This window comes from Nelumbo lutea, chromosome 1, assembly GCF_056320005.1.
Source record: "Nelumbo lutea isolate HS-2025 chromosome 1, American lotus-T2T, whole genome shotgun sequence".
Lineage (NCBI taxonomy): Eukaryota > Viridiplantae > Streptophyta > Magnoliopsida > Proteales > Nelumbonaceae > Nelumbo > Nelumbo lutea.
The window spans coordinates 9,028,750-9,053,817 of NC_142684.1; the positions used below are offsets into that span (position 1 = coordinate 9,028,750).

The following is a 25,068-nucleotide window of genomic DNA, read 5'->3' on the forward strand; positions in this document are numbered from 1 at the left end:
TATATCAAAATTTAAACAATTAATTTAACAATTTTCACTCTAACTAGAACCTTTGTAGTTGTAATACAAATCTTTAATCTTATCTTTTCATCTGTTAGAGATAACATTTACAACCCCCAATTTTAGTAGTGAACTAATAGCATCTCAGTTCGAGACTGATCCGACCCATCACAGTTATTAGGCGGGACAAATTCAAAATCATAGCCAGAGTCATCCTGATTAAATAACCGGTATTCACAGCTACAATTATTTAAATAAATAAATAAACTATAACACAATTTTAATAAATATGACAATAAAATAATAAATTATTTATACATTAACAAATCAAGTGTTTTTAATCAAAATTATCGTATACTACCAAATTTATAGTTTTATACATAAAATACAAAAAAAAAAGCTAGGAAACCTCTTATATATTATTAACAAAATAATTGATTTGGAACAAAAAAAACCATAACCGACCCAATTTTAACTGGAACAAAATTATAGAGCTAGAACCGCAATTAATTTAACAAGTAACCAAGGATTAAAGTATCAGTATCGGGCATCATATTGGAAAATTCGGATATGGATACAGATATGGATACGCTTTGGAAACGCATGAATACGGATAAAAAATATAAAAATGCATAAATACGCTAGGAAAATACATATAAATTCTATAAATACAATAATATCATTAAATTTAATATCAAAAAAATCACAAATAGTATATAAGTACATAGGAAATGTATATTTTAGTAATATATATGAAGGAATATATTATAATTAATACATCAAGATGCATAGATATCACATAATTTTATTTACAGTGCATCAATCAAGAGTCCAAGGCACTAAACAAATGCACCTATTATATTTTAATTATTATATAAATTATTTTTATTTTTATTATCTTAACTTAAAGTATATCAAATTTGTTAAAATTTATAATACACATATCATATAAAAATTCATAACTTTTAATTACTAAAACAATCATTCCCTTATTAATATTTTATTTATATAATTTTTCTAATATGAAAATCTTTTTTAAAATAAATGTAGATTAATGGATTTGATAAATTCAATTTAATGTTATAGTCTTAAATATTTTATAAACAATATTTATCTTTTTTATAAATAATATATATGTTGTTATTACTTATTAATATAAATTAAAACATTAATTAATATTTTGTAAAAATATATAATAATTTTAATATTCATGTCATTTGCAAATTTATAAATTTTAAGTATTAAAATAGTTTTTCTATTCTTAATATTTTATTTATATAATTTTATTTATATTAAAAATCATCTTTTTATATAAACATGGATTTGATAGATTATTTATTGTATTAGTTTATAAAATACTGTTTTCGAATATTGTTCTTTTGAAAATTTAGTTAGAGTTTTTTTGGGTAATAGAGATTGAAAAAATCACATGTAGAGATAGAAGTTAATAAAGTTTATTTTCTTTTATTTATTATCACAAGGACAAATATGGATTAGTGGCTTAGAATTGCATTTAAGGTGCAGGCTTTAGGCACACTCTAGTGATCCAAGTTTGAATCACCACGCCTCGTATCGGGCTTATCGTATTGATATATCCTTGCAAGTAACAACATGAAAGCCCTTCACGAGCATCTCCCATTCATACATGTTATATATTTAACTAGCGGGGACCCATGCGATGCACATGATTTACTAAGCGAAAGTTAAATAATAGAAAGGGTCATTTACTAAAATACCTCTTATAGTTTCATCGATTTACTAAAATCTACCCTATAGTTAGCATTTTACTAAAACACCACTTATAATTTGCAATGGATTTAATCAATCTTTAATTAGATGACAGTGGAAAATGACAGTGTTGATCCTAATATTCATTTAAATAAATTTAATCAAAAGAAAATGAAAATAAAAATACCATTTTTGCCTTTCATAAGATACAAGCAACCATTCTATTGGCTATATTTGGTCAATTTTGTTTTCTATACAAAAAAAAAAGTGTTAAGCGTATTTTTGGAATAAAAAACCACGGGTCTAATGGCAAAACAAAACTCTTTAGTGAAAAGTTGATTAAGTAAATAAATTGTAAAATATATGGGATGTTTTAATAAAATGAAAACTATAAGGTGGGTTTAAATAAATATGTAAAACTATAAGGTGTGTAAGAATGGCAATGGGGCAGATTCGAGGCAGGGATCATATTCTCCATCCCCATCCCCAGTTCTGAAATTAACCCCCATCCTCGACTCACACCCCGAATCCCCAAAATGTTGTAACAAATACCCCTCGACCATTAAGTCAGATAACAGAAAGCATTAAATTACTAAAATACCCTAATAAGCTTTCTTTATCTTCTTTTTCTTACCATTTCTCTTAAAACCTAACCAATCTCAAAATACCTTGCTTTTCATCGGCACTATAAGAAAAACAGTGTATCGGCAACTTAGAGCCAGTGGTCTTAATGACCGATGGATTTTACAATGGACTGGATTTAAACTGGTCTAATGTTACAATGGACCGATATAGGATACACGCGGGGAAGAAAAAAATTCTTTTTCCCACGCTGCCAAGAGAACCCTAGTAGAAAAATTTTGGAGAAGACAACAAACTTTTTTCATGAACTAGAAAAATTACAGAGGGATAATCATTGTTCGTGCAGAAGTTGGGAAGGAAATCTAGAGTTAGGGTTACAACAATGATTCTCCCTCTGCAATTTTTCTTTCGTATTCTTCTCCAAAATTTTTCTACAAGGGTTCTCTTTGTAGAGAACCTTTTGTCTTGTCGAACAAGAAGGGTTCTCTTCGTGCGGGAGGAAGAATTTTTTTTCCTCCCCACGTATGTGTTTCTGCCCTTGATTCATCATCAACAATACCGTCATTCACTTTGGAACAATACAACCACCTATTGAGAGTTCTGAATAAGGAGAAATGTGATCTTACCTTCATGAACATGGCTGGTGAGGTGTTCCCTCAGTTCTGTTACATGGATTTTAGATAGTGGTGCTTCCAAACATATGGCATGCACTACATCTGTCTTCACTCAATATTCTCGCCTGGACAAAGTTAGGCATGTGTGGCTACCTAATGGTGTTATCATTTATCATCCTAGTCACACCACGAGACTATACAACTACTGCTTAACTGCATCATCACTGGAGTCCTATACACCCCGGATTTTCATTGCAATAACTTACTTAGAGTTTTAACATTACACTCACAGCTTCTTTAGTACCCATTGTGTCATTCAAGACCGAACTTCATAAAAAATGATTGGCATTGCTAGATAAGTCGGAGGTCTTTACCTTCTTCCCTGGCTTCCACATAATCAGACTTCTTCACCATCACTTTCTTTTGCTGCCAATAACACCAGTGCCAGTTGTTGGCATCAGCATATGGGCCATGCCTCTACGCAACGATTAGCTTTGATACTAAAGTTCCAACCACAGGTCTTCCTGCATGCTATGAATGCTATGATGTATATCATTGTGCAAAGCAACTTAAATTTCCATTTTCATATAACAATAATAGAGTTGCACAACCATTTGCATTCTTTCATTATGGCATATGGGTATCAGCATCCGATTTTTGTTTGGTCTGTCGCCTGAAATTTCAATTCACCTCGAACCTTCATCAGACCCTTTTGAAACACCCACAAACCCAAAAAACCCAACTTTCAATCCAAAAGCCCTTAGATCCAATGTTAAATTTGTCTGATACCAATCCGATGGCCCCGATCAACCCTTGCTTACATCTCAACCATTAGATCAGACAACCACCAGACCTAGGACCTCTCAAAACACCTACCTATGAAATTTGAACTCAAGATTCCTCTATTCACCTGTCCATCAAACAAAAATTTCATTTCGACCCTTCTTGCACCCACAACCCATATCCACTTGATCCAAACACATTTAAACCAATCAAACCTTACTAATCACCCCAGAATGCCAGAAAACCCCTACACATGAAAATTTCAGCCCAAAACACCTCCATATTGACCGGATTAAAAATCTACCCGATTCGAGCCCAGTTGGCTCAATCTAACCTTACCAATCACCTCAAAATGCCTAAAAACCCTACCTTGTGAAATTTCACCCAAAACTACCTTTATTTGCCCCTTTACCACACAAAGTTTTCATTTCTAGAGATCCTTGATTAACTGAATAGAGTCTTTTCCAGATCTAACCAATCCGGACCTAATTGGGCCAATCTGACCCCACCAATCAATTTAGAATATCCAAAAACCTTATCCTATAAAATTTCAGCTGAACATACCCTAATTTACCCTTTCATCTAAAAAGATTTTGTCCGGCCCACACTTGGAAACCCCCCTCTGACCCATATCAACCATCCATTTTTACCCAAAATCTCAGCCCTCCATCTGGAACCCTAGTTTGACCAGACTTTTTCAATATTACAAAAATGCCCCTTAGATTCCCCAAAATTATGAAATTGCCCCTACCTTCCATATAAATAAACATAAACTCTTCATTCGCCGAGAATTCGAAGGAAGGGTGTTCATCCCCTTCTCACTCGAACCAGCGGTAGCGATCTCCTCACCCCTCTCGGCCATTCTCTCCCCATCTCTGGCCTTCCTCTCTCACTTTCTCACTTTCTCAATCTTCTTCTTCTTCTTCTTCTTCTTCTTCTTCTTCTTCTTCTCGTCTTGCACTTCCCCTGTTTCGTCTTTGCTGCTGCAACTCGCATTCTTCTCTTTTCCTTTCTCTTTGCTATTCCTATCTCTTCTCTCCCTCACCAAGTCGTTCTCAGTCCTGTTCTAATCTCCCCTGCCTCCATAGCCGCTGCAACTCCTTTCATCCGCAAATTTAATCCCACACCGCTATCTTCTCCACAGTCTTATCACCGAACAACTAAAAGCACCATATCAGAGACAAGATTGATGAACCGAGTCATTCTTAGGTCGTGTTCACTAAGCTTCGGACGTCAGCAACTCGCCGCTTCATTATCGGGCTCTCTCCATCCCTTGTTATGGTCGACTTCACTTGCAATTAGACCCGAGAGGGATTTTCTCAAATATCTGCTAATCTCCCCCCCACGATTCTCAGCTTTGAACTTACCTTTCCCCAAATCCTCTTTTCAAAAGATCAAATCCCAAGTTGCATCATCAATCCCCGTTTCAGGCGATATAAACTGAATAACCAAACCAAGTGAACTTTGTTTTTCTTCCCTTGCTTCTTTCTTTTCTTCTTTCCTTTTTTCTTTTCTTTTTTTTTTTATTTTCATTATTCATCTCTTCTTCTTTCATTCCCCTATGTTAGTAGTCTTATAGCTGGATTGTTTTGGGATTGAATGTGTGTGTGAGTCCATGGTGAATATGTCAAATCGTTGTGCTTCTCTCTGTTGATTTGGATTAGACTGTGCTTGAGAGGGCCAACGACATGGAGATTTCTGTAGTTCGTCGGTTGTTTTATCTGTTATGTTCATGAGGATTATATGGATAAGAATAAAATAATAATAATGAGGGTGGTTGAGCGGTTGAGCCGGTAGTGTTTTGCATGGGCATTTGTTTGGATAGGGTCTGATGTTTAAATCTGTTTATTTTCCTTCGTTGGTTGAAGTTTAGATTGATTGTTTTGTTTTGTTGATCGGTTGAATGCAAAGAGCTTGAACGTCTGTTAGTTTTTGGTTTCATGATGTTGTGTCGGGAGACTTTAGACATACCGATTTGTCTTTGTCGCCTAAGTTGAGGAAAACCGCTTAGTCATTGAGAAATCTGATTCTCATCAAAAAGTGAAAGAAAATAATTACAAAAATGATAAAAGAAGAGGAGGAGAGTAGTCGGCAGTAGGGAACAAGTGGGTAGTACTAATCCGTTGATATTTCAAGAGCAAAGTGAGAAGATCCATTGCTTGAGGGGACAAATTCGCCAATAAAAATAAATAACAATAAAAAATGGAGTATAAAGAAAATAATAAATACACAGGGAAAAAGAAAAGGGTGAAATGGGAAGGTTCAGTCAATAAACTCAGCATAATGTACTTAAATATAGTAGAGGAGGTTCAAAGTATCACCACGTATTCGGCCATATCAGGAGTTTCCTAATACGCCCCTATAGAGGGTGTATCAGGGTTTCGACCAGTTCAGTGGTGGACAGGCCTTAAACTGCTCCTCTGAACTAGATTTGGAAAATAAAAACTAAAAAAAATAAAAAATAAAAACTGTCGGTACTGCTCGATACGCCTCTATTGGCACATTGGGCATATCGATATTTTGAACCTTGATGGTGGATGAATGGTAAGCTTCTTAATTTTTAAAACAAGTGACTAGGGTTCAAGCCTTTTAACTTATATTTTCTTTAAAATACATGCATAATAATGTAATATATACAATAAATAGTCATAACTTAGCATAAGTAAAGAAGTGGAATAGTGGTAATTAAGTAATATGTGAAAATAAAAGGCCTTGGGTTCAAAACTTGTTAACAACAATTTAAAATTTAACATATGTATGGACTTGGACAATTTCATGAAATTGAGACTCGTTCATAGGTTTTTTGGTTAAATTGACCGGTCAGCCGAATTTCAGTAGATTTTAGGCAAATCCGATTATTGGGGTATGACTGAACCGGTTAGCACCTCAGTCATGGTTGGTTCAACCGGCTGGTCCTATCCAACTTCCTAAACACTATTTTCCTATTCGACATCATAGCTTTTCGCTTTTAGGATTTTTACTATTCAGTCCACCCCTAGAAATCTTAGCTGGACTGTATAGGTGGGATGAATCATGATTGTGGATTGATACCAAATTTACGAATAGGATGTGGTTTATATGGGGTTACTAGTAGATTAGAGGTGGCATATTTCTGAGGTGGAGTGTAGTTTACTTATCACTTCGCTTTTTTCAATTAAAGGTGAACGCCGATGTGGGTCCCATTGAAATAAAGACAATACACATAGGTCCCTTTAAACCACCTTGAATTAGATGAAGTGATGTTAAGGTAGGGCCACACACTCCTCACACAGGGCGCCTCACACCAACCTCACACGCACATCCTACCATGCATTGGGAACATCTCCTGTACTTATAAGTTATTATTGAGATCGAATTTGCTCCTCACATAGGGGATCTCACACCGATCTCACACGCACATCCTCCCATGCATTGGGAACATCTCCCATACTTATAAGTTATTATTCACGGGAGATGTTCCCAATGCATGGTGGATGTGCCTGTAAGGCGCTCATGTGTGAGGAGCAGATCCCATTTTGTTATTATTTACGGGTGAGGAGCACCTGGATTGCTTGAGAGACCTACAATCAAAGGTAGCCTAGCTTGAACTTCCTAGCTTTTGACTCGAGCTCAAGTCTCTAATTCGAATCGAGCTCGAGCCTGATAGTTTATGAGCGAGCCCCTACAACGTTGGTCCCCCTCCGCTAGTATATATATTATTATTGAATGGGTGCTTTCCCCATTTAGAAAACGGAATCTACTCGTACGAGTAGGTTTTGCATTTCACATGCAAACATTTTGTATGTGTGAGTCCCCTGCTGTTGCGAAGTGACAAATCCTTCGAGGGAGAACGGTGGGTTCAGCTACAACAACCAAGTTGTCCTCTTACTACAATCACCGCGTCGGTTGAGCCGCATCCTCTACCCAAGGAAGAAGATGTTGTCGGTGTTGCATTAGCTCATTTGCTCCGTTGGCCTCACCATTGTCTTCCTGTGGCTCAACTTACACATCGACCATCTCAACTACATCCAAAACTTTCAGGTCCCAGCCCTCAATCGAACCACTCATGACCATTATCCTTTTTAATGAAGCAAATAGTAATGTTACAATTCCATTCCAGCCCCTTTGAAGTAGGGACCTCTCCACTATTTATTCATTAATCTATCTTGTTTGATTTTCCACACTAAAATTCATCATCAATGATGCCAAAAGTTGAAAGTCAACAATCCAACGGCTTGGGTCACCTAACCATTACATAAAAAGACAGCGTGAGAAACATTACATCGGTAATATTCGGTGATGTTGACGGGATTGGTCCATGCTATATCGTGGGCCGGTCCCGTCCACACCCCGATTTCTCATCCACGATAAAAGCTCGTGGTTAGGGCCCATCCACACTCTATTTTTGATCCCCTACTTCACACTCTTCCTGAAAGGTTGAAAGTATGAAACCATATTGTTTGTTTCACATTTTAATATTTTTGTCAATAAAATGTTAATTATTTTACTTAATTTTTTAAATTATTGTAAACTTTTAATATTTTTATCAATAAAATAATATTTTTAAATATTTAAAATATATTTTCTAAAATTTTAATTATTTTACTATTGTTTTTATAAAAAAAACTTAATATTTATTGGTTAATATTAATTCATTGATGCATTTTTCAATATATTTATCATATAAAATGTAAAAATTAGATATTTATGATTAACTGTGTAAATCAAGGTTTTTGAACCACCGTTGATTCGGACAGTTGGATCGTTCAACCTAGGAACCATCTAGGCAAGCGGTTTCGTTTTACCCCAAACTCGGTTTTTGGCCAAAAATCATTGAAAAAGTCAACAATCAGTTGACTCATGTGGTTGAACCGTTGACCTATTATAGCAGACCGTCCGTTTGAACTGGATGATTAGACTGTTGACTAAGAAATCGATGACCAGAATAATTCTGTTTCCAGATCGTTTTTTAAAACGTTGGTGTATACGATTGAATAAAAAACCACGTTTATAGAATGCAAATATAGGTATGGACTGGTCCACACTTTTTTTCACACAATTTATCCACAATTAGAAAAGTTATAGTGTCATGTGGATTGTTCTATGCCACATGGTGTGTTCTATGCCAAAAGGCGGATTTGCATTGCTCAGACAAGCAAACGAGGTCGAAGGGAGAAGAGGTGATTTGCAGAGTAAAAATGGCGAAGGGAGAAGAGGTGCGAAACAAGCAGGTTCTACTAAGGGACTACATCGCTGGCTTCCCGAAAGAGACGGACATGATCATGAGAACCGGTAGTATCCAGTTGAAGGTGCCCGAAAGCTCCAAGGCGGTTTTGGTGAAGAATCTCTACTTATCTTGCGATCCCTACATGCGAATCCGAATGACGAGGCTCGAAACTCCGAGCTACTTTGTTCCATTCGAAACTGGTTCGGTAATTTTATTGCTTAAGTTCCTATTCATGTACTGAAACGGAAAAAGAAAAATCCTAAAAGTTTGCGGTATTATTTAAATCGTGAATTCTATTGGTGAACAACTGAACATTGCGGGAATAGAATGTCCTTTTCTTCTTAGTATTCAATTATTTATTTTCTGGTTTTGAAACTTTCAGTTCAACTACAAACATGATGAAGCATCCTAGATAAAAGAATGAAAATTGATTATATTAGGACAAAATAGGCCCCTTCCAATTTGGGACGACAATGCAAGTCATTGTAAATGTTACCAGGGTTTTGTAAAATCCACCGAATAGAGTCAGTTTATCTAGATTCAAGATCAGGCATATTTTTTATTGGTTACCTGGGAGAATTGAATAGTCGATGAAATTTGAGAAAGCAAATTACAACTAAATCTTTGTGAACTTGTATAGAACTTTTAAGAAGAAAATTCGTACTTGAAAGTAATCTTCTATTTCTATTTTGAACCATTCGGGTTTCATTTGGGGCTTGTTGACAACGTGCAGCCTATAACTGGACTTGGTGTGTCTAAAGTTTTGGATTCTGATCATCCAGACTTCAAAGAAGGTGATTTCGTTTGGGGGTCAACTGGATGGGAAGAGTACAGCCTCATCACAACGCCAGAATCTCTGTTTAAAATTCACCACACCGACGTTCCTCTTTCTTATTACACAGGAATTCTTGGTAATCTTTTTAACTCTGTTAGCTCTACATGTTTGTTGGTTGATGTTAAACAAATATAAAACATAATTTGAAAAGAATTGTTTTGATGAAGTTTGACCTTTGCAATAATGTTGATGATATCGGTATGGGAATTCATGTAAACTGTTTGAACCAGTGCATTAACCCATGCTTGTGGATTGATTGTCGTTGTGGGACATCTGGTTGCAAACATTAAGCAATTATTTTTAGAAAGGATAAAGTATACTTTCGTTACTGAAAAAAGAGAACTTCCTATGAATTGGGATCTGCTCCTCACTGAAAACTCCTCACACCGACCTCACAGCCACAGGAGATGTTCCTGATGTGTGGCCAAGATATGCTGTGAGATCGGTGTGAGGAGCGGTCTGTGAGGAGTAGATCCGGACTCACTTCATTCATATACAGTGAGCAGGTACTGTATGAGCATACACAGAAAATATTGGGCAATTATGCTTCGGAAGTCAACCATAACCAGGCATGTATTAGTTTTTATGGAATGCTGGAGAGAATAATTTTTTCCTATGTGGACATCTCCATTAAGTGTCCCAAGTATCATATTCAAGGGCGTAAATTCTATCCTGTTACCCTGTCTTATTTATTTATTTTGTAAATTCTATGACCTGTCTTATTTCTCTCCATGTAATGGTTAGATAATGTATAAGAAGCCATTACCTGATGTATTGGTACCCCGAGGTAGTATATTTTAGCTCTCGATTTGTTCATTTAACCCCAAAAGGCAATAAAATAATTCAACTCCTTTATTACAATAAAATAATTCCTTTATTACTCTCACTGAATTTCTTCTTTTTGTTACCTCTTTAGAATTTAGATTATAACCTCTGAAAACAAAAATTTCAGAGTTTAAAAGTAAGTTCAACAATATCTAATATTATTGTCAAAAACAATGTTTAAAATACTGTGTAGTATTGGTCATCCAACCATAGGAAACATGTTGGAAATGTCTGAAATGTCTTGTAAAAATTATAGACATGTTGGAAACATTGTGAAATATGTAAGAATATAGAAATGAATCAAATGATATTCTATGAAATGATAAAGGAAGCATAAGCCCATAGAAATTAAGGGGTCATTCTTTTGGTCTAATTGGACCTCTGAAGCCTGAAAAGTAACTTGCTTCTCAGACTTTAGACCATTTCGGAAGATTGTTATTCAGGCCCTCTTATGTCTAATCTTGCTGACAAGTGTAATTTATTCCCATGTAAATTTACTGTGTTGTCCTTATATTATTTTGTTCATATTAAAATAATTAAAAACAAATAAAAAAGTATTAAAATGATCAAATATTAAAAAATAATATTAGCAATTAGCAACTAAAAAATGATAAATTATTACAGAAATACTAATAATATTTTTTAATAATAACACGTTAACAAAATATTATTAATAAGTCTAGTAAATTATTAAAATACTATTAATAAATTAGAAAAATATGAAAAAAATATTAATGTATTAATAAAAACATTAAATATTATTTAAAATATTAAATAATATTAAAATGCCAGTTATGATTTTATTAATCAGAATGTATTATTACTTTCCAATTATCTTATTTATATTAATATATTCCTAATTTATTATTTATTATTTATATTTTATTAATAATTATTTTTATTCTTTATTAACCTTTTAACATTCTATTAATCTTGTCACATTTTTTGTTATTTTAATAATATTTGATCTAAAAATATTTTTTATTATTATTACTTATGTTTTATTAATATTTCATGTATATTTTACTATCTTATTATTACCTTTTAATTATTTCTTTTACTTTTCATCGATTTTCTGTTTTATTAATTGTTAAATGGTTAACTAATCCCTTTTATAATATTTTATATGTTAATTTTCATTAATTCATATACGTTATCTGATTCAACTATAGGGACAAAATGGTTAATTATGAATTCTTAAAGCATAGCATTTCAAATTTTCGAAGTACTTTTTTTCAGGGTTTTTGCTTTTGAGACATCAATCTTCAATGCGACAGAACAATGCCTATGGTTAAAAGGCAACTCAACATGCTACAAAGTTGTTTTGTAAACTTTAAGAATTGAATCTTAAAACTACATGATAGTGTGAGTCCAATCAAAATTTAAACTCATATAGAAAGTGTAAATGATTCTAATAGATCAACCAAATAATCTATTATAGAAACAGGAACTAAGGTCTAACTTCATGTTTGTAAAGAATTTTGAGCTGGCTCAAAGTGGTACTCATATGTCATGTCCATTAGGCTGACAATAATGCTACTGCTCTACATCTACAATAGTGTCACCAACTTATATTACAGTAATATTTTGATTGGTTTTCGTAGTTTTCATTGGGGAATATGTTGATTGACTTGATTCCAGTAATATTTTGTGTTGGTATCTATGCAAATGGAAAAATGCAGTGGAAATGTGAGGAAATATATGGGCATTTTAAACCATGACGAAAAAAGAAAATGCATAGATTTATCAAAAAAAAAAAAAAAGAAAAGAAAATGCATTGCATCATTTGTTAATTATACAAGTTGGAAAATGGTTGATTAGTCATTTTCTTCTCATGAACACAATGAGACAGTTTTGCATTATTTATGTTGTAAGTGGTGCTTACTAATGCTATGTGTCTTGAAATTTTTTGATTCCTCCATGAGGTATAAAATATCTAGCACTGTTATGAAAAAGAAAATGCCTTGCGTTTGTTAAGTGTACAAGTAACAAGTGGTTGTTTAGTCATTTTCTTTGCATGATCACAGTGAAACATTTGCAGTATTTCCTTGCCATCATTATATTCAAGTGATTTTTCCTCATGCCATTTGTCTTGAAAACACTCACAAGTGGATGAGGTTTTGAGAAGGGTGCTTGGTTCCCTGTATATGTGGTTATCCTTGCTACATAAATTCAAGGGAACTGCTTTTGACGATATTTTATCTACTTATGCTAGGTGATCTTCAATTAGTTTCACTGTTTTTATTATTCTATTCATACACTTCCCGTTTGTACAGCCCCTCACTTCTAGTTGACCAAATCTTTAATTGGACCAGAGCCATCTTTTACTAAACAAAGATACTTGCATGAATTCCTAACATTTGAATTTAAGGTCCTAACATTCAAGTGTCATGACGAAGGGTTAAAGATTATACTTGCTTATGTTGGCATGTCCCATCTACACCAAACAATGATAGAAGCCAAATCCAAAGATTTGCAAAGAGTGCACCAGTTTGGAGAAATATATAGGAAGGGTCTTCTCTTTTGTAGGTTATCCATCATGCTTACTTTACTATGTCACACTTCCCAACACAAAACCATTACCTTGGGGGGAACCGGTAGGGGTGTAAATGGATCAAATTCGAATTAGATTAGGCAATATCCGAATTCGAATCTGATTAGAAAACCCGATATCCGAATTTGATTCGATATTCAATGGGTATTAAAAATTAATATCCAAATTTGAATCCGATTAAATATTTGAATATTTGATTTGAACTCGATTAATTAATTATTTTAGATCATTAATAAATATATAAAATAAATATTTTATTGATATAAAGTATATAAATATATAAATTATTTATTTAAATTAATTATTATATATAAATTATATAAAATATGTTATATATTATATATAAGAATTAAATAATCGGTCGAATTCAGACATTTATCGAATCGAATCAGGTCATATCCGAATTCGACCGATTAGATATTTGAATTATCTGTGTTTGATTTAATTATGTCGAATATTGAATTCGAAATCGGATTTTTGAATACCATTGACACCCATAGGAACCGGCCTACACTAGACTTCTTTGGAAGGGAAACTTTGTTGAGAGGAGGTTTGGCATAGGAAATTAAAAAATGAACCACAAGAAAAAGACCCATTAGAGTGAATGAACCAAATCCTCTTATCAGGCTTCAAAGAATCCAACCAAACCTTATATCGGAGACCAAGAAGAGCAAACAAACAATCAACTTCATCCTCCCTTAACCCTCTATGAAAACCAAAATCCCAAGACAAAGACGGCAAATTTAAAATTGAAGGAATTTGAAATCACCTCTTTTTCATACAAAGAAATAGAGTACAAGGATGGAAAAAGGTCTTTCAAGGGAAGATCTCCAGCCTAGATGTCCTCTCAAAACTGAATAGAATTATCAGAACAAGCAGCATACCTGATACAACTGAGGAACTGCGAAAGAACTTTGTGAATTGCTTTCCATGGTGTTTTTAGGTTAGCCCTCCTTGAAGCATCAGCATCCCATCCACTCTCTGAGCATCCATGAATACTCTTGACCCCCTCATTCCACAACCTATCTCGCTCCATAAGCCACCTCCACAACCACTTCCCTAACAAAGCTGAATTCTTTTTAAGCACATTCCTAAGCCCTAATCCTCCTTTCTCTTTGCTTCTACCCACAACCTCCCAACTGATTAAGTGGTCTTTTTTACCTTCTCCTGGTTCCCAAAGAAAATCTCTCATCAATTTTTCTAGTTTCTTCTCTTCCCTAGATGGTATCCTAAAGACAAAGAGGTAGTAAGTAGGTAGGTTCCTAAGGGTAGCTCTTATCAAGGTTCTTCCCACCCAAAGCGATGTAATTTTTCTTCCACATAGTTAATCTCTTTTCAAACTTCTCTATAACTAGGGTCCAAAACCTACTCTCCATAGGGTTTGCCCCTAATGGCAGCCCTAAGTAGGACAAAGAATAGAAATGGAGCACCGAAGACAATCTGTAATAGCCTCAACCTCCTCAAAGTCCATATTGACTAGGGGTGCAACTTGGGCGGGCCCAACCTAAGCCCGAACCAGCCCAGCCTGAAATTTTACACGGGTTGGGCTTGGATTTTTGGTCCTAGAGCCCAAGAAGTCGGGCTTTTCTATTTTCCGGGCTGGGCCCGAGCCTAGCCCTTAGGTAGCCCGAACACGAACCGAGCCCGACCCAACTATACACATATGTAAATATATGTTAATTATGCATACATATTTACATATATACATACACATTTTGCATACATATATACATAAATATATGTATAATTTTAGGGTGGCTTCATTGACCAACCCAAGCCTGGCCCGAGCCTGAGCCCAACCCGAGTTCATCAAATTACATTGCAAGCTGGGCTTGGGTTGGGAAAATCGAGCTTGACCTTGGGCTTGGTCCGGGCTTGGGCATTAAGCCCAAATTTTAGGGCCAAGCCCGGGTTGACCATAAACCCGGTCCAATCCACTCAACTTGCACCCCTAATATTGACTCCAACCATGCAACTCTTTTCTAAATTGATTTTCAAATTGGAAACTCCTTCAAAGGCTTTAATCATTCTTGAATTTGATGGAAACCGAGAACCTCCCTATTAACTCCTCCACTTTTACTACTAATGTGACAATCCCTCCCGAGGTTCCCCAAGAAGGGGTTGAGCCGCTGAGGTCCACCTTATTCCTCTTGACCTTCACACACTCCTCACCCATCTTCTGTCCAACTCCAACAAATCTAATAATTTCATCCTTTCTTGTTCCCTCTAATTCACATTCTGGGTTTGGTTGGAATTTAAGTTTGAGAATAGGTGTTAGGGACACAGAGTTTGCCTGCACTATAGCCTTACTATCTATCCTTAAAGGGGTATTCATTGAGCCATCTAAAGTAGATAGCAGAATCTAAACACTCACTCCCTTGGGTTCCTACACTTGTGCCTCCTTTTTCAAAGCATTGTTATCCTCTCATCCTGTTAGTTCCTCTTTTCCTGTTAAAGAAGTGTGGTGTCGACCTATACCTCCTAAGGTTGGGAGTTTTGGTAGAGAGGCCTTCTTGGGAAGAGTTAATACAGGGGATCTACTCCAAAGGAAAAGACCCAACTGAAGGGATGAGAGATCCATCATATGGATGGTTGAACCCTGCAGGAAGGTTGGGCAAAATTTCAAGAATTTCTTTCTCTCCCATGTAGGAATCACATTCTCTATTTTAGAAAACTGCATTTTCAATGATCAATCTTGAACCCAAACCAAAACAGATCTGAAACCAAAAGAGAGTAGAGGGTTATACCTGATACGAAATAATTATAACCTCCAATGAAGGTGTTCACACACAAGGAAAGATCCAAAGACTGCTTCCACCAAAAATAACAGTGTAGGATGAAACTGAATCAACAGAATGGTTCTTCAGCAAGAACCGAATTCTTTAGCAAGAATCTGATGGAGGGCTAGTGAGTACGACTTAAGATTACCTTTTCTACCAAAAGGTAATATCAAAAACTCTTCTTGATCGCTCCCACAGGTGGAGATCAAACTGGTATGGCGGCAAGAGCAGAAGAGGAGACAGTACAGTCAAACTGTGTTGTCTCTTTCTGGAATTTAGTAGTCAACTAGATGAATTATGTTGTGCTCTGAGGGTTCGCCCTGCTCTCCTATTTATAGCCTTAAAGAGAGGTTTTCCTAATCCTATTAAGAGTTTTCTAATCCAAATTTTGTATTTGAATCTAGACTCTCTTTAAGAGATAAGGATAATCCCTTATCTTATCTGCAGATAAAGATCAGCCATCCTAATCTAACTAGGAGTTTCTTTATCCAAATCTTTATTTGGATATGGACTCTCTGAGTGGATAGGGATAATCCCTTATCCTATCTGCTGATCTAAATCCTAAAACCGCCTCCTTTTGATTAATCTCATTAAGCCTGTTCGAATTGGGCTTTAGCCCATTAAGTCTATCTACTCACTTACCCTCCAAACTGCTACCCAGTTGGATATCTTTGTATTGCGTTGGACCCAACCATTGATCTACACGTCAATCACATGGGTTCAGCCCAATCTCTGTTACAAGGCCTGGCCGAATTCACTGTAAGAGATAGTGAACCCCTGAGTCCATCACCATGGGCTCTTAATGGGCCCAACATTTACATTAAATAGTCCCTGTGTCAAGCCACAATATAAAAACTCAAGGGTTGTGGGCAGATGCAAGATTATCCCATCAGGTATTACCCTCAATGGTCTTACACTTAACCTCTCAGCCCATAATAATCAAACACTACCCTACAAGAGAGGACCTCTCCTTCGAATCTGAGGTACAATGTTGCACTCTCTACTCACTTGGATCCCGAGAATTACATATATATATATATATATATATATTTCGCAAAACAAATTTCAACGGTTGAAATCGACTGCCGGTAGTTTAGGTTTCCATCAGAGAGAGTGCATCCCCGATCATTCACTTTGTCCGACAAAAGGGCTGGTCTTGTCACTATGATCACCCACTCAGATGAATTCTCAGACTGTCCCAACATACCCAGGTTTTGACCCCCTCTAAGGATCTCACTGATTGGTACATCAAATATGAAAGGATGAGAGATCCATCACATGGACACTCAAAGATTGAGGAATAAGGGGCGAATTTCAAAAAATTTTCTTCTCCCTTCAACTAGGAATCACATTCCCTATTTAGAAAATCATATTTTCAATGATAAATTTTGAACCTTAAACTGAACCAGATCTGAACCAAAAGGAATGGGAGAGAATAATACCTGATACGAAGAAATAATATCTCCCAACGAAGGTGTTCACGCCCAAGGAAGGATCCAAAAACTGCTCCCACTGAAGATGGCGCAGTGCAGGATAGAGCAGAATCAGCAGTGTTCTTCCCCAAGAACTCTGTCCTTCGCAAGAAACGGTAGAATGGAACGTGAACACAAGTTCCTTTTCAATCATTTCTCAAAGAACTGATGTCAAGATCCAATCTTGACTTCTCCCACAGCTGGAGATTGAACTGGCAAACAGGGCGATAAGAGCAGGGAGGCGGCAAGTGAGTATTCGCAGGGTGCAGAATTCTCTCTTCTTGATTTCAGCACTAAAGAGGATCTGATGTGTTTCTTGTTGTTTTTTTTTTCTTTTTTAAGGCTGCCGCCCCCTCCTTTTTGTTAACTTAAAAGATCAGCTCCTAATCCTATTAGGAGGTGCTTATCCAAATCATATTTGGATCAGCCTTCTCTTCTAATGATAAGGATAAACCCTTATCTTATCTGCAGATTAGATTAGCTTTATCCTAATCCCATTAGGATATTTCTAGATCTGAATCACATTCAGATCTGGACTCTCTGAGTGGATAGGATTAAGACCCTATCCTATCTGCTAATACATCTCAGAATTCACCCCTTTAATTAACTAAATAAATAGCCCAGTTCGAAATGGGCTTTAGGCCCATTAAGCTTATGTGCTCACTCAACCTTCTTAACTGCTGCCCAGTTGGGCTTCCTTGTATGGCGTGGGACCCAAGCATTGATCTACACATCAGCCACATGGGTTCGGCCCAGCCTTTGTTACATGGCCTGGTCGAATACACTGTTAAAAACAGTGCACCCCCTGAAACCCATCAAATGGGCTCTATGGGCCCAACACTTACCCTAAGTGGTCCCTGGGCCAAGCCACCTTGTAACACCCAGGGACTGTGGGCAGATGCAAGATTAGCCCATCAGGTATTATCCTCAATGGTCTTACACTTAACCTCTCAGCCCTTAATGATCATACACTGCCCGACAAGAGAGGACCTCTCCCTCGGCTGCAAGGAATAGTGTTGCACTCTCCACTTATATGGATCCCGGGAATTAAAACCTTTTGCAAACGTTTTAGAAACCATAATATATATACTTTTATATCTCATATAAAATATACTTTGCAAAACAAATCTCAACAGTTGAAATCGGCTGCTGGCAGTCTTGGTTTCCAACAGTGAGAGCGCATCTCCGATCATTACCTTTGTCCGACAAAGGGGCTGATCCTGTCACTATGATCACCCACTCAGATGAATTCTCAGATTGTCCCAACATACCCAGGTTTTGACCCACGCTAAGGATCTCACTGATTGGTACATCAAAGACACCCTGATCCGACACCTAGTGCAGTATCATAATCGAGTCTAGGGGTCGGGTGTAATTTTCCAGTTTTGCCCATCAATCTCCAAGGTCCAGGGCAATACTGGAAATCTGGTCCAGTTCAAAGATTCAATTAATCTCACACTGTATGTGCCTAGGGTCTCACACCGGTAGCTGAGACAAGCCACCCCAACCGACTTGATGGCACCACAGTGTCAGCCTTGTCAGGATAGGTCTCCCCAGACCGACCCACTGGCTGTGAACTTTCTAAATTAACACGAGTCTCAATAAGTATCCAGTTTAAGGGTATTACACAGAAACATACCAAGGGAACATGAATCAAATATGCACTTTTATTCATTTACAAAAAACTCATAAAGTACATCAATTTTGATTGAAGCTAAGGGCATACAAAATTGTCTAACAGCTCCCACTTGCACTTAGGTCAAATCAGGTACTAGCTCGAGTCCCATGCTTTCCACGTGTTTCTCAAACACTTTCTGTGATAGTAGCTTTGTCAATGGGTCTGCTACATTTTCCGCTGACGCTACCTTCTAAATCAGGACGTCCCCTCTACCAACAATCTCCCGCAGTACGTGGTACTTCCTCTCGATGTGCTTTGACTTCGAGTGGGCTCGTGGCTCCTTAGCCTGAGCAATGGCTCCATTGTTGTCACACAACAATGGGATGGGTGATGTGTCAGACGGAACTACTACCAACTCATGAATGAACTTCTTCATCCACACGGCTTCTTTGGCAGCCTCATTTGCGGCAATGTACTCGGCCTCGGTCGTGGAGTCTGCAGTGGACCCTTGTTTGTTGCTTTTCCAGCAAACAACACACGATCCTATCGTAAAAACATATCCAGATGTAGACTTTCTATCATCTGGGTCTGACTGGAAATCGGCATCTGTATACCCTTGGATCTGTAGTGAGCTACCGTCGAATACTAGACAAAACTCTTTTGTCCTTCGAAGATACTTAAGTATGTTTTTCACAGCAGTCCAATGCTCCTGCCCTGGGTTGGCTTGAAATCTGTTTACTACACTCATTGCCTTAGCTATGTCAAGGCGAGTGCACAGCATGGCATACATGATGCTCCCTACGGCAGAGGCATAGGGAACGTCTTTCATGCCATCAATCTCCTCAGAAGTCTTGGGAGACATCTTCTTGGAGAGAGTGACTCCGTGCCTGAAAGGAACATTTCCTTTCTTGGAGTTTTCCATGCTGTATCTTTTGACTATTTTGTCAATGTAGGCAGATTGGGATAATCCTATTATCCGCTTCGATCTATCTCTATAGAGTCGAAGACCCAGTATATAGGAGGCTTCTCCAAGATCTTTCATGCAGAATTGCTGTGATAACCATACTTTCACCGTAGTTAACATACCTACATCATTCCCAATGAGTAGAATGTCATCTACATACAGAACCAAGAAGGTAACCTTATCTCCACTGTACTTCCTGTAAACATAGGGTTCATCCGGATTCTGCTCGAAGTCAAACGATTTGACGGCAGAGTCAAAACGGATGTTCCAACTTCTAGAAGCTTGCTTAAGTCCATAAATGGATCTATTAAGTTTACATACCATGTTTTCCTGACCTGCAGCAATGAAGCCTTGCGGTTGCTGCATATAGATATCTTTAATAAGATCTCCATTCAGGAATGCAGTTTTGACATCCATTTGCCAAATCTCATAATCATGGTATGCTGCTACAGCTAACAGGATCCTAATGGATTTAAGCATGGCCACAGGCGAAAAGGTTTCCTCATAATCGATGCCCTATTTCTGAGTGTAGCCTTTCGCCACCAAACGAGCCTTGAAGGTCTCAACCTTACCATCGGGGCCCTTCTTCCTCTTGTAAATCCATTTGCAACCGATTGCTTTTACCCCGGAGGGCGGATCTACTAGAGTCCAGACTCCATTGGTCTCCATTGAGTCCACCTCTGCTCTCATGGCCTCCACCCACTTCTAGGAATCTATGTCCAACATAGCTTCTGTGTAAGTCACGGGATCCTCCTCACTAGTCAAGGTTTCCACCAGGTAACTATCCTGGTCATAACCATAACGGACTGGTGGCCTGGATACCCGAGTGGATCTTCTAGGTTGGTCACTACCTGGAACTTGTGGGACATCTCCCACTGCTCCTGAGCTCTCCTCATCAAGAACAACTTCCTGACGATGGGTGTCCAGGATATAGTCGGTTTCCAAGAATTGCGCATTACGACTGCAGAACACTTTCTGCTCACTTGGGTCATAGAATAGGTAACCTACAGAGCCTTTTGGGTAGCCTACAAATAGGCAACGGCTGGTCTTGGATTCCAACTTGTCTGCACTCGTTCTTTTAACGTGTGCTGGACAATCCCAAATCTTCAAGTGTCTGACACTTGGTTTCTTTCCAGTCCAAAGTTCATATGGAGTATTCGGAACCAATTTGGTTGGAACCCGATTCAGCACATAAATCGCACTCTCTAAGGCATATCCCCAAAAGGATGTGGGTAATTCTGAGCGTATGAGAAGTGACCGGACCATGTCCAATAAGGTTCTATTCCTCCTCTCTGAAACACCGTTGAGTTGTGGCGTAGCAGGAGGAGCTAGTTGTGACACTATCCCATTGTCCTTTAAGTAGTCCCTGAATTCGTCATAGAGATACTCGCCACCTCGATCTGATCGAAGGGCCTTAATTTCTCTCCCTAACTGTTTCTCGACCTCTTGTCTGAACTCTTTGAACTTTTCAAAGGATTCAGACTTGTGTCTCATTAGGTACACGTAACCGTATCACGAAAAATCATCTGTGAATGTGATGAAATACACGTGTTGATTTCATGTCCTAACACTCAGGGGACCACATACATCAGTATGTATTAGGTCAAGTGTGCCTGTACATCTTTCAGGCTTACCGTTAAATGGCCGTTTCGTCATCTTGCCTTGTAGGCAAGGCTCACAAGTGGAAAGATTTTCTATAGTTAGAAAATCCAAAGGACCATCCTTTACCAACCTTGTGATTCGGTCAACACCGATGTGGCCAAGTCGATAATGCCACAGACACGTGGGATTAACTGTATCACGAGCTCTCTTCTTAGGGATTTCAGCCGACGTAGTTTCGGTTATGTTAGTTTCTAGAGAAGGATGTAGAACATAGAGACCGTTCTCCAATTCCCCGTATGCGATGAATCTGTTGTTTCTTTTAATAGTAATCGTATTACTAAAGAAGACAGAATAACCATCTACACACAGTTTTGAGACAGAAATCAAAATTCTCCTTAAATTTTGCACATAAAGTCAGTCTTTCAGTGCAATTGTTCATTCTCTAAAAATTAATTCCACGGTTACTATGGTCGCGGCTGCAACAGTTGTAGTAGTCCCTAAGAAGAGTGTGACTTCTCCTTCACTCAGCCTTCTGCTTACCTTGAACCCCTACAGTGAGTTACAAGCATGAGTTGAAGCCCCGGAGTCAATACACCAGGATGCAGAAGCTACCAACAAATTGGTTTCTATAACACAAGTTTCGAAGTTACCTTTCTTGGATTCCAGGTAGGCAGGACAGTTCCTTTTCTAGTGGTCGGTCTTCTTGCAGAAGTGACAAGCATCCGATGCCTTGTCTTTCTTCTTCTTCTTGCTCTTAGTGGCTTTCTTCTGAGGCTTCTTTGCCTTCCTCTTTCTCTTGCCTGTCTTGCCAGTTTCAACAAGCATGGCTACAGGCTCATCCTTTCTAATCAGTTCTTCAGCTCTTTGCAACATATTGCTGAGCTCTTGTAGGCTGACATTCAGCTTGTTCATGTTATAGTTCATGATGAACGGATTAAAGGTAGGAGGCAAAGAGTTAAGGATAGCATCTATCTGGGTTGCAAGGTCCAGTCCGGATCCAAGAGCCTCCAGTTCATTGATATATCCCATCATACGAAGACAATGGTCGTGAACTTGTTGACCATTGGACATTTGTGCAGTCATGAACTGTTTCAAGACCTTTTGTCGGGTAGAACGATTTTGCTCTTCATACATTGTCCTGAGACTGTCCAATATGTCTTTGGCAAGTTCGATCTGATCAAACTGCCTCTGTATCGGGTTGTCTAAGGAGGCAATGATGTAACACCAGGCAAGGGAGTTTTTCTCCTCCCATTCTTGATAGTCTCTCCTTTGGGCCTCAGAAGCCCTATCACCCGGACGCTCCGGGGCAGGATTCTTTGCCACTTTGTCCAGCTTTTCAGAAACTAGGACCAGCATAAGGTTCCTGTGCCAGTCAGCATAGTTTGGGCCCTTCAACTTGTTGTCATCAAGCAGTTTTGCAAAAGATCCGTTTGCCATTTTCTGATAAAAGAGCAAACATCAGTCCACAACCTAATTTGATTCATGTTCATTTCATAGATATGGATTTTAATCTACGATCCATTTCCATTTATTCGTCTCTAAGATTTCCCCATTTCTCAGTGACGGAGACTACGGGTTGTATCTGAAAATGTGGAAAATCACATAGGGTGCATGGAACCAACTGTTTCAGCTGCATAACCCCACCACCTTTCTGTGAAGGATCACATCCACTCATCATATGAGTTTTCCCTTTGGCCTCTGTCAGACATGGTTCAAAGCTGTTTTCAGGTAAACCTTTCTGTCTAGTGAGTGCTTGCCCATCATATTCGTGAACGCTAAGGTACCGTGAGAGAGTTCCCATTTTCTGGTGAAACCCCTCCCACATCGGTCTATGACGCCCCTATCATCTTATGAAACACTCAAACAAGCCCAACAGCAAATGGATAGCCAATTTTCTGGTGTGTTTCCTCATTACTGAAAGACTCATCCTCATGCTAATGATGGAAGGCCTTTAGAGAGTTCATCATATGAATCTCCCTATCACATGCACTCATATTAGCTGGAGGGAACAAAATTACGCCTTAGTTTGATTTAGGTCAAACCAAAGTGGTTCCCACTGACTTTTATAAAGCCAGATTTCGGTGGGCCTTGAATCGGCTAGGGTTCCGCACGTAACCTCTTGATGAGGTGTGGGGCCCACCACTGAGGGAAGTCATCCAATGACCAAAAGGGACACCATGGCAATGATGTGCATTCAGCCATGGTGTGCGCAAGAGCCACTATCGAATGAGCATGGGCCAAGTACTTATGGCCCATGTACGCAGCACATCACACATCCATACATCACATGCAGGGATAAATTGATCCAATCAATTAATTATCTGTAAGGCCCGTTGGAAGCCGGTTAAAATTCCATAATATTAACCATTAATATTATCTAGGTATATGGGCTGAATTAGGGTTACCCAGTTCGACCCATATAGCTTTATCCTTTAAAATGGGCTTTTGCAGTTTTAACTATTTAAAACTGGGCCTTTACAGGCTGGGCCGAATTAACCATTTAATTAAATATCAATCCTTAGGCCCATTAGTGGGAAATTAGGGCTGACTTTCAGCCTTGATTAAACCCTAGAATTGGTCCAAACAGTTTTGAACCAATCTTGGTTCGAATGGATCTAGGGTTTGATTTTTAATTAAATCCTTAATTCAAGAAAATAATCTGAAATTAAATACTGATAAAAGGAAAAACAAGAATCAGTCAAACAGGGTTGTTCGCACAATCCTTCCTGCAAAACAGAGGTTAGATCATAGAATGCAGTTTCACAAACTACAAATCGCAGATAGCATTTCTCTCATCTGCGAAATCTCCTTCTCTGCGCTGCCAACTTCGATCCAAAATAAAATAAATAGAAATCCTATTTCTATTAATAATTACATCAGATCGAATACCTATACATTGAGTCTAGAAAAAAAAAAATTACAGACCCAAAATAAATCAAGAACTGCAAAATCGCAGGTTCCCTACACAAACCAAGAATTCGATCTCCTCTTGTACGAACAGCCCATAAATCAAGAAAATTATAAAGAACAATTCTAAATAAAAATCAGATTTATTTAAAAATAATTTCAGATTATTTGCCCATTTGTTTTGGGAACAAATTTCCCAAAAAACCAAATCTGCGCAAATTGGGTAGAATGCCTTCTCCCTAATTGCGCAGGTTCATATCTGAAACAGAATGGTTCAAGATTTGAACCATGGCTCCGATACCACTGAAAAGATGAGAAATCCATTACATGGATGCCCAAAGATTGCGGAATAAGGGGCGAATTTCAAAAAAAATTATTCTCTCTTCAATTGGGAATCACATTCCCTATTTAGAAAATCATATTTTCAATGATAAATCTTGAACCTTAAACTGAACCAGATCTGAACCAAAAGGAATGGGAGAGAATAATACCTGATACGGAGAAGTAATATCTCCCAACGAAGGTGTTCACGCCCAAGGAAGGATCCAAAGACTGCTCCCACTGAAGATGGCGCAGTGTAGAATGGAGCAGAATCAAT

The 25,068-nt window shown here is 37.7% G+C and overlaps 1 protein-coding gene across 1 annotated transcript in view; it reads left to right on the forward strand.

Annotated features, from left to right (window-relative positions):
• The first annotated feature begins 8,780 nt into the window (after positions 1-8,780).
• LOC148873431 (2-alkenal reductase (NADP(+)-dependent)-like) overlaps positions 8,781-25,068 on the forward strand; it is a 51,173-nt gene continuing 34,885 nt past the window's right edge. The window contains exons 1-2 of the mRNA XM_088964051.1: positions 8,781-9,118; positions 9,647-9,824. Of these exons, the coding sequence (XP_088820177.1) occupies positions 8,885-9,118; positions 9,647-9,824 (412 nt within the window). The 5' untranslated portion in view covers positions 8,781-8,884. The remainder of the gene's footprint in view (positions 9,119-9,646; positions 9,825-25,068) is intronic.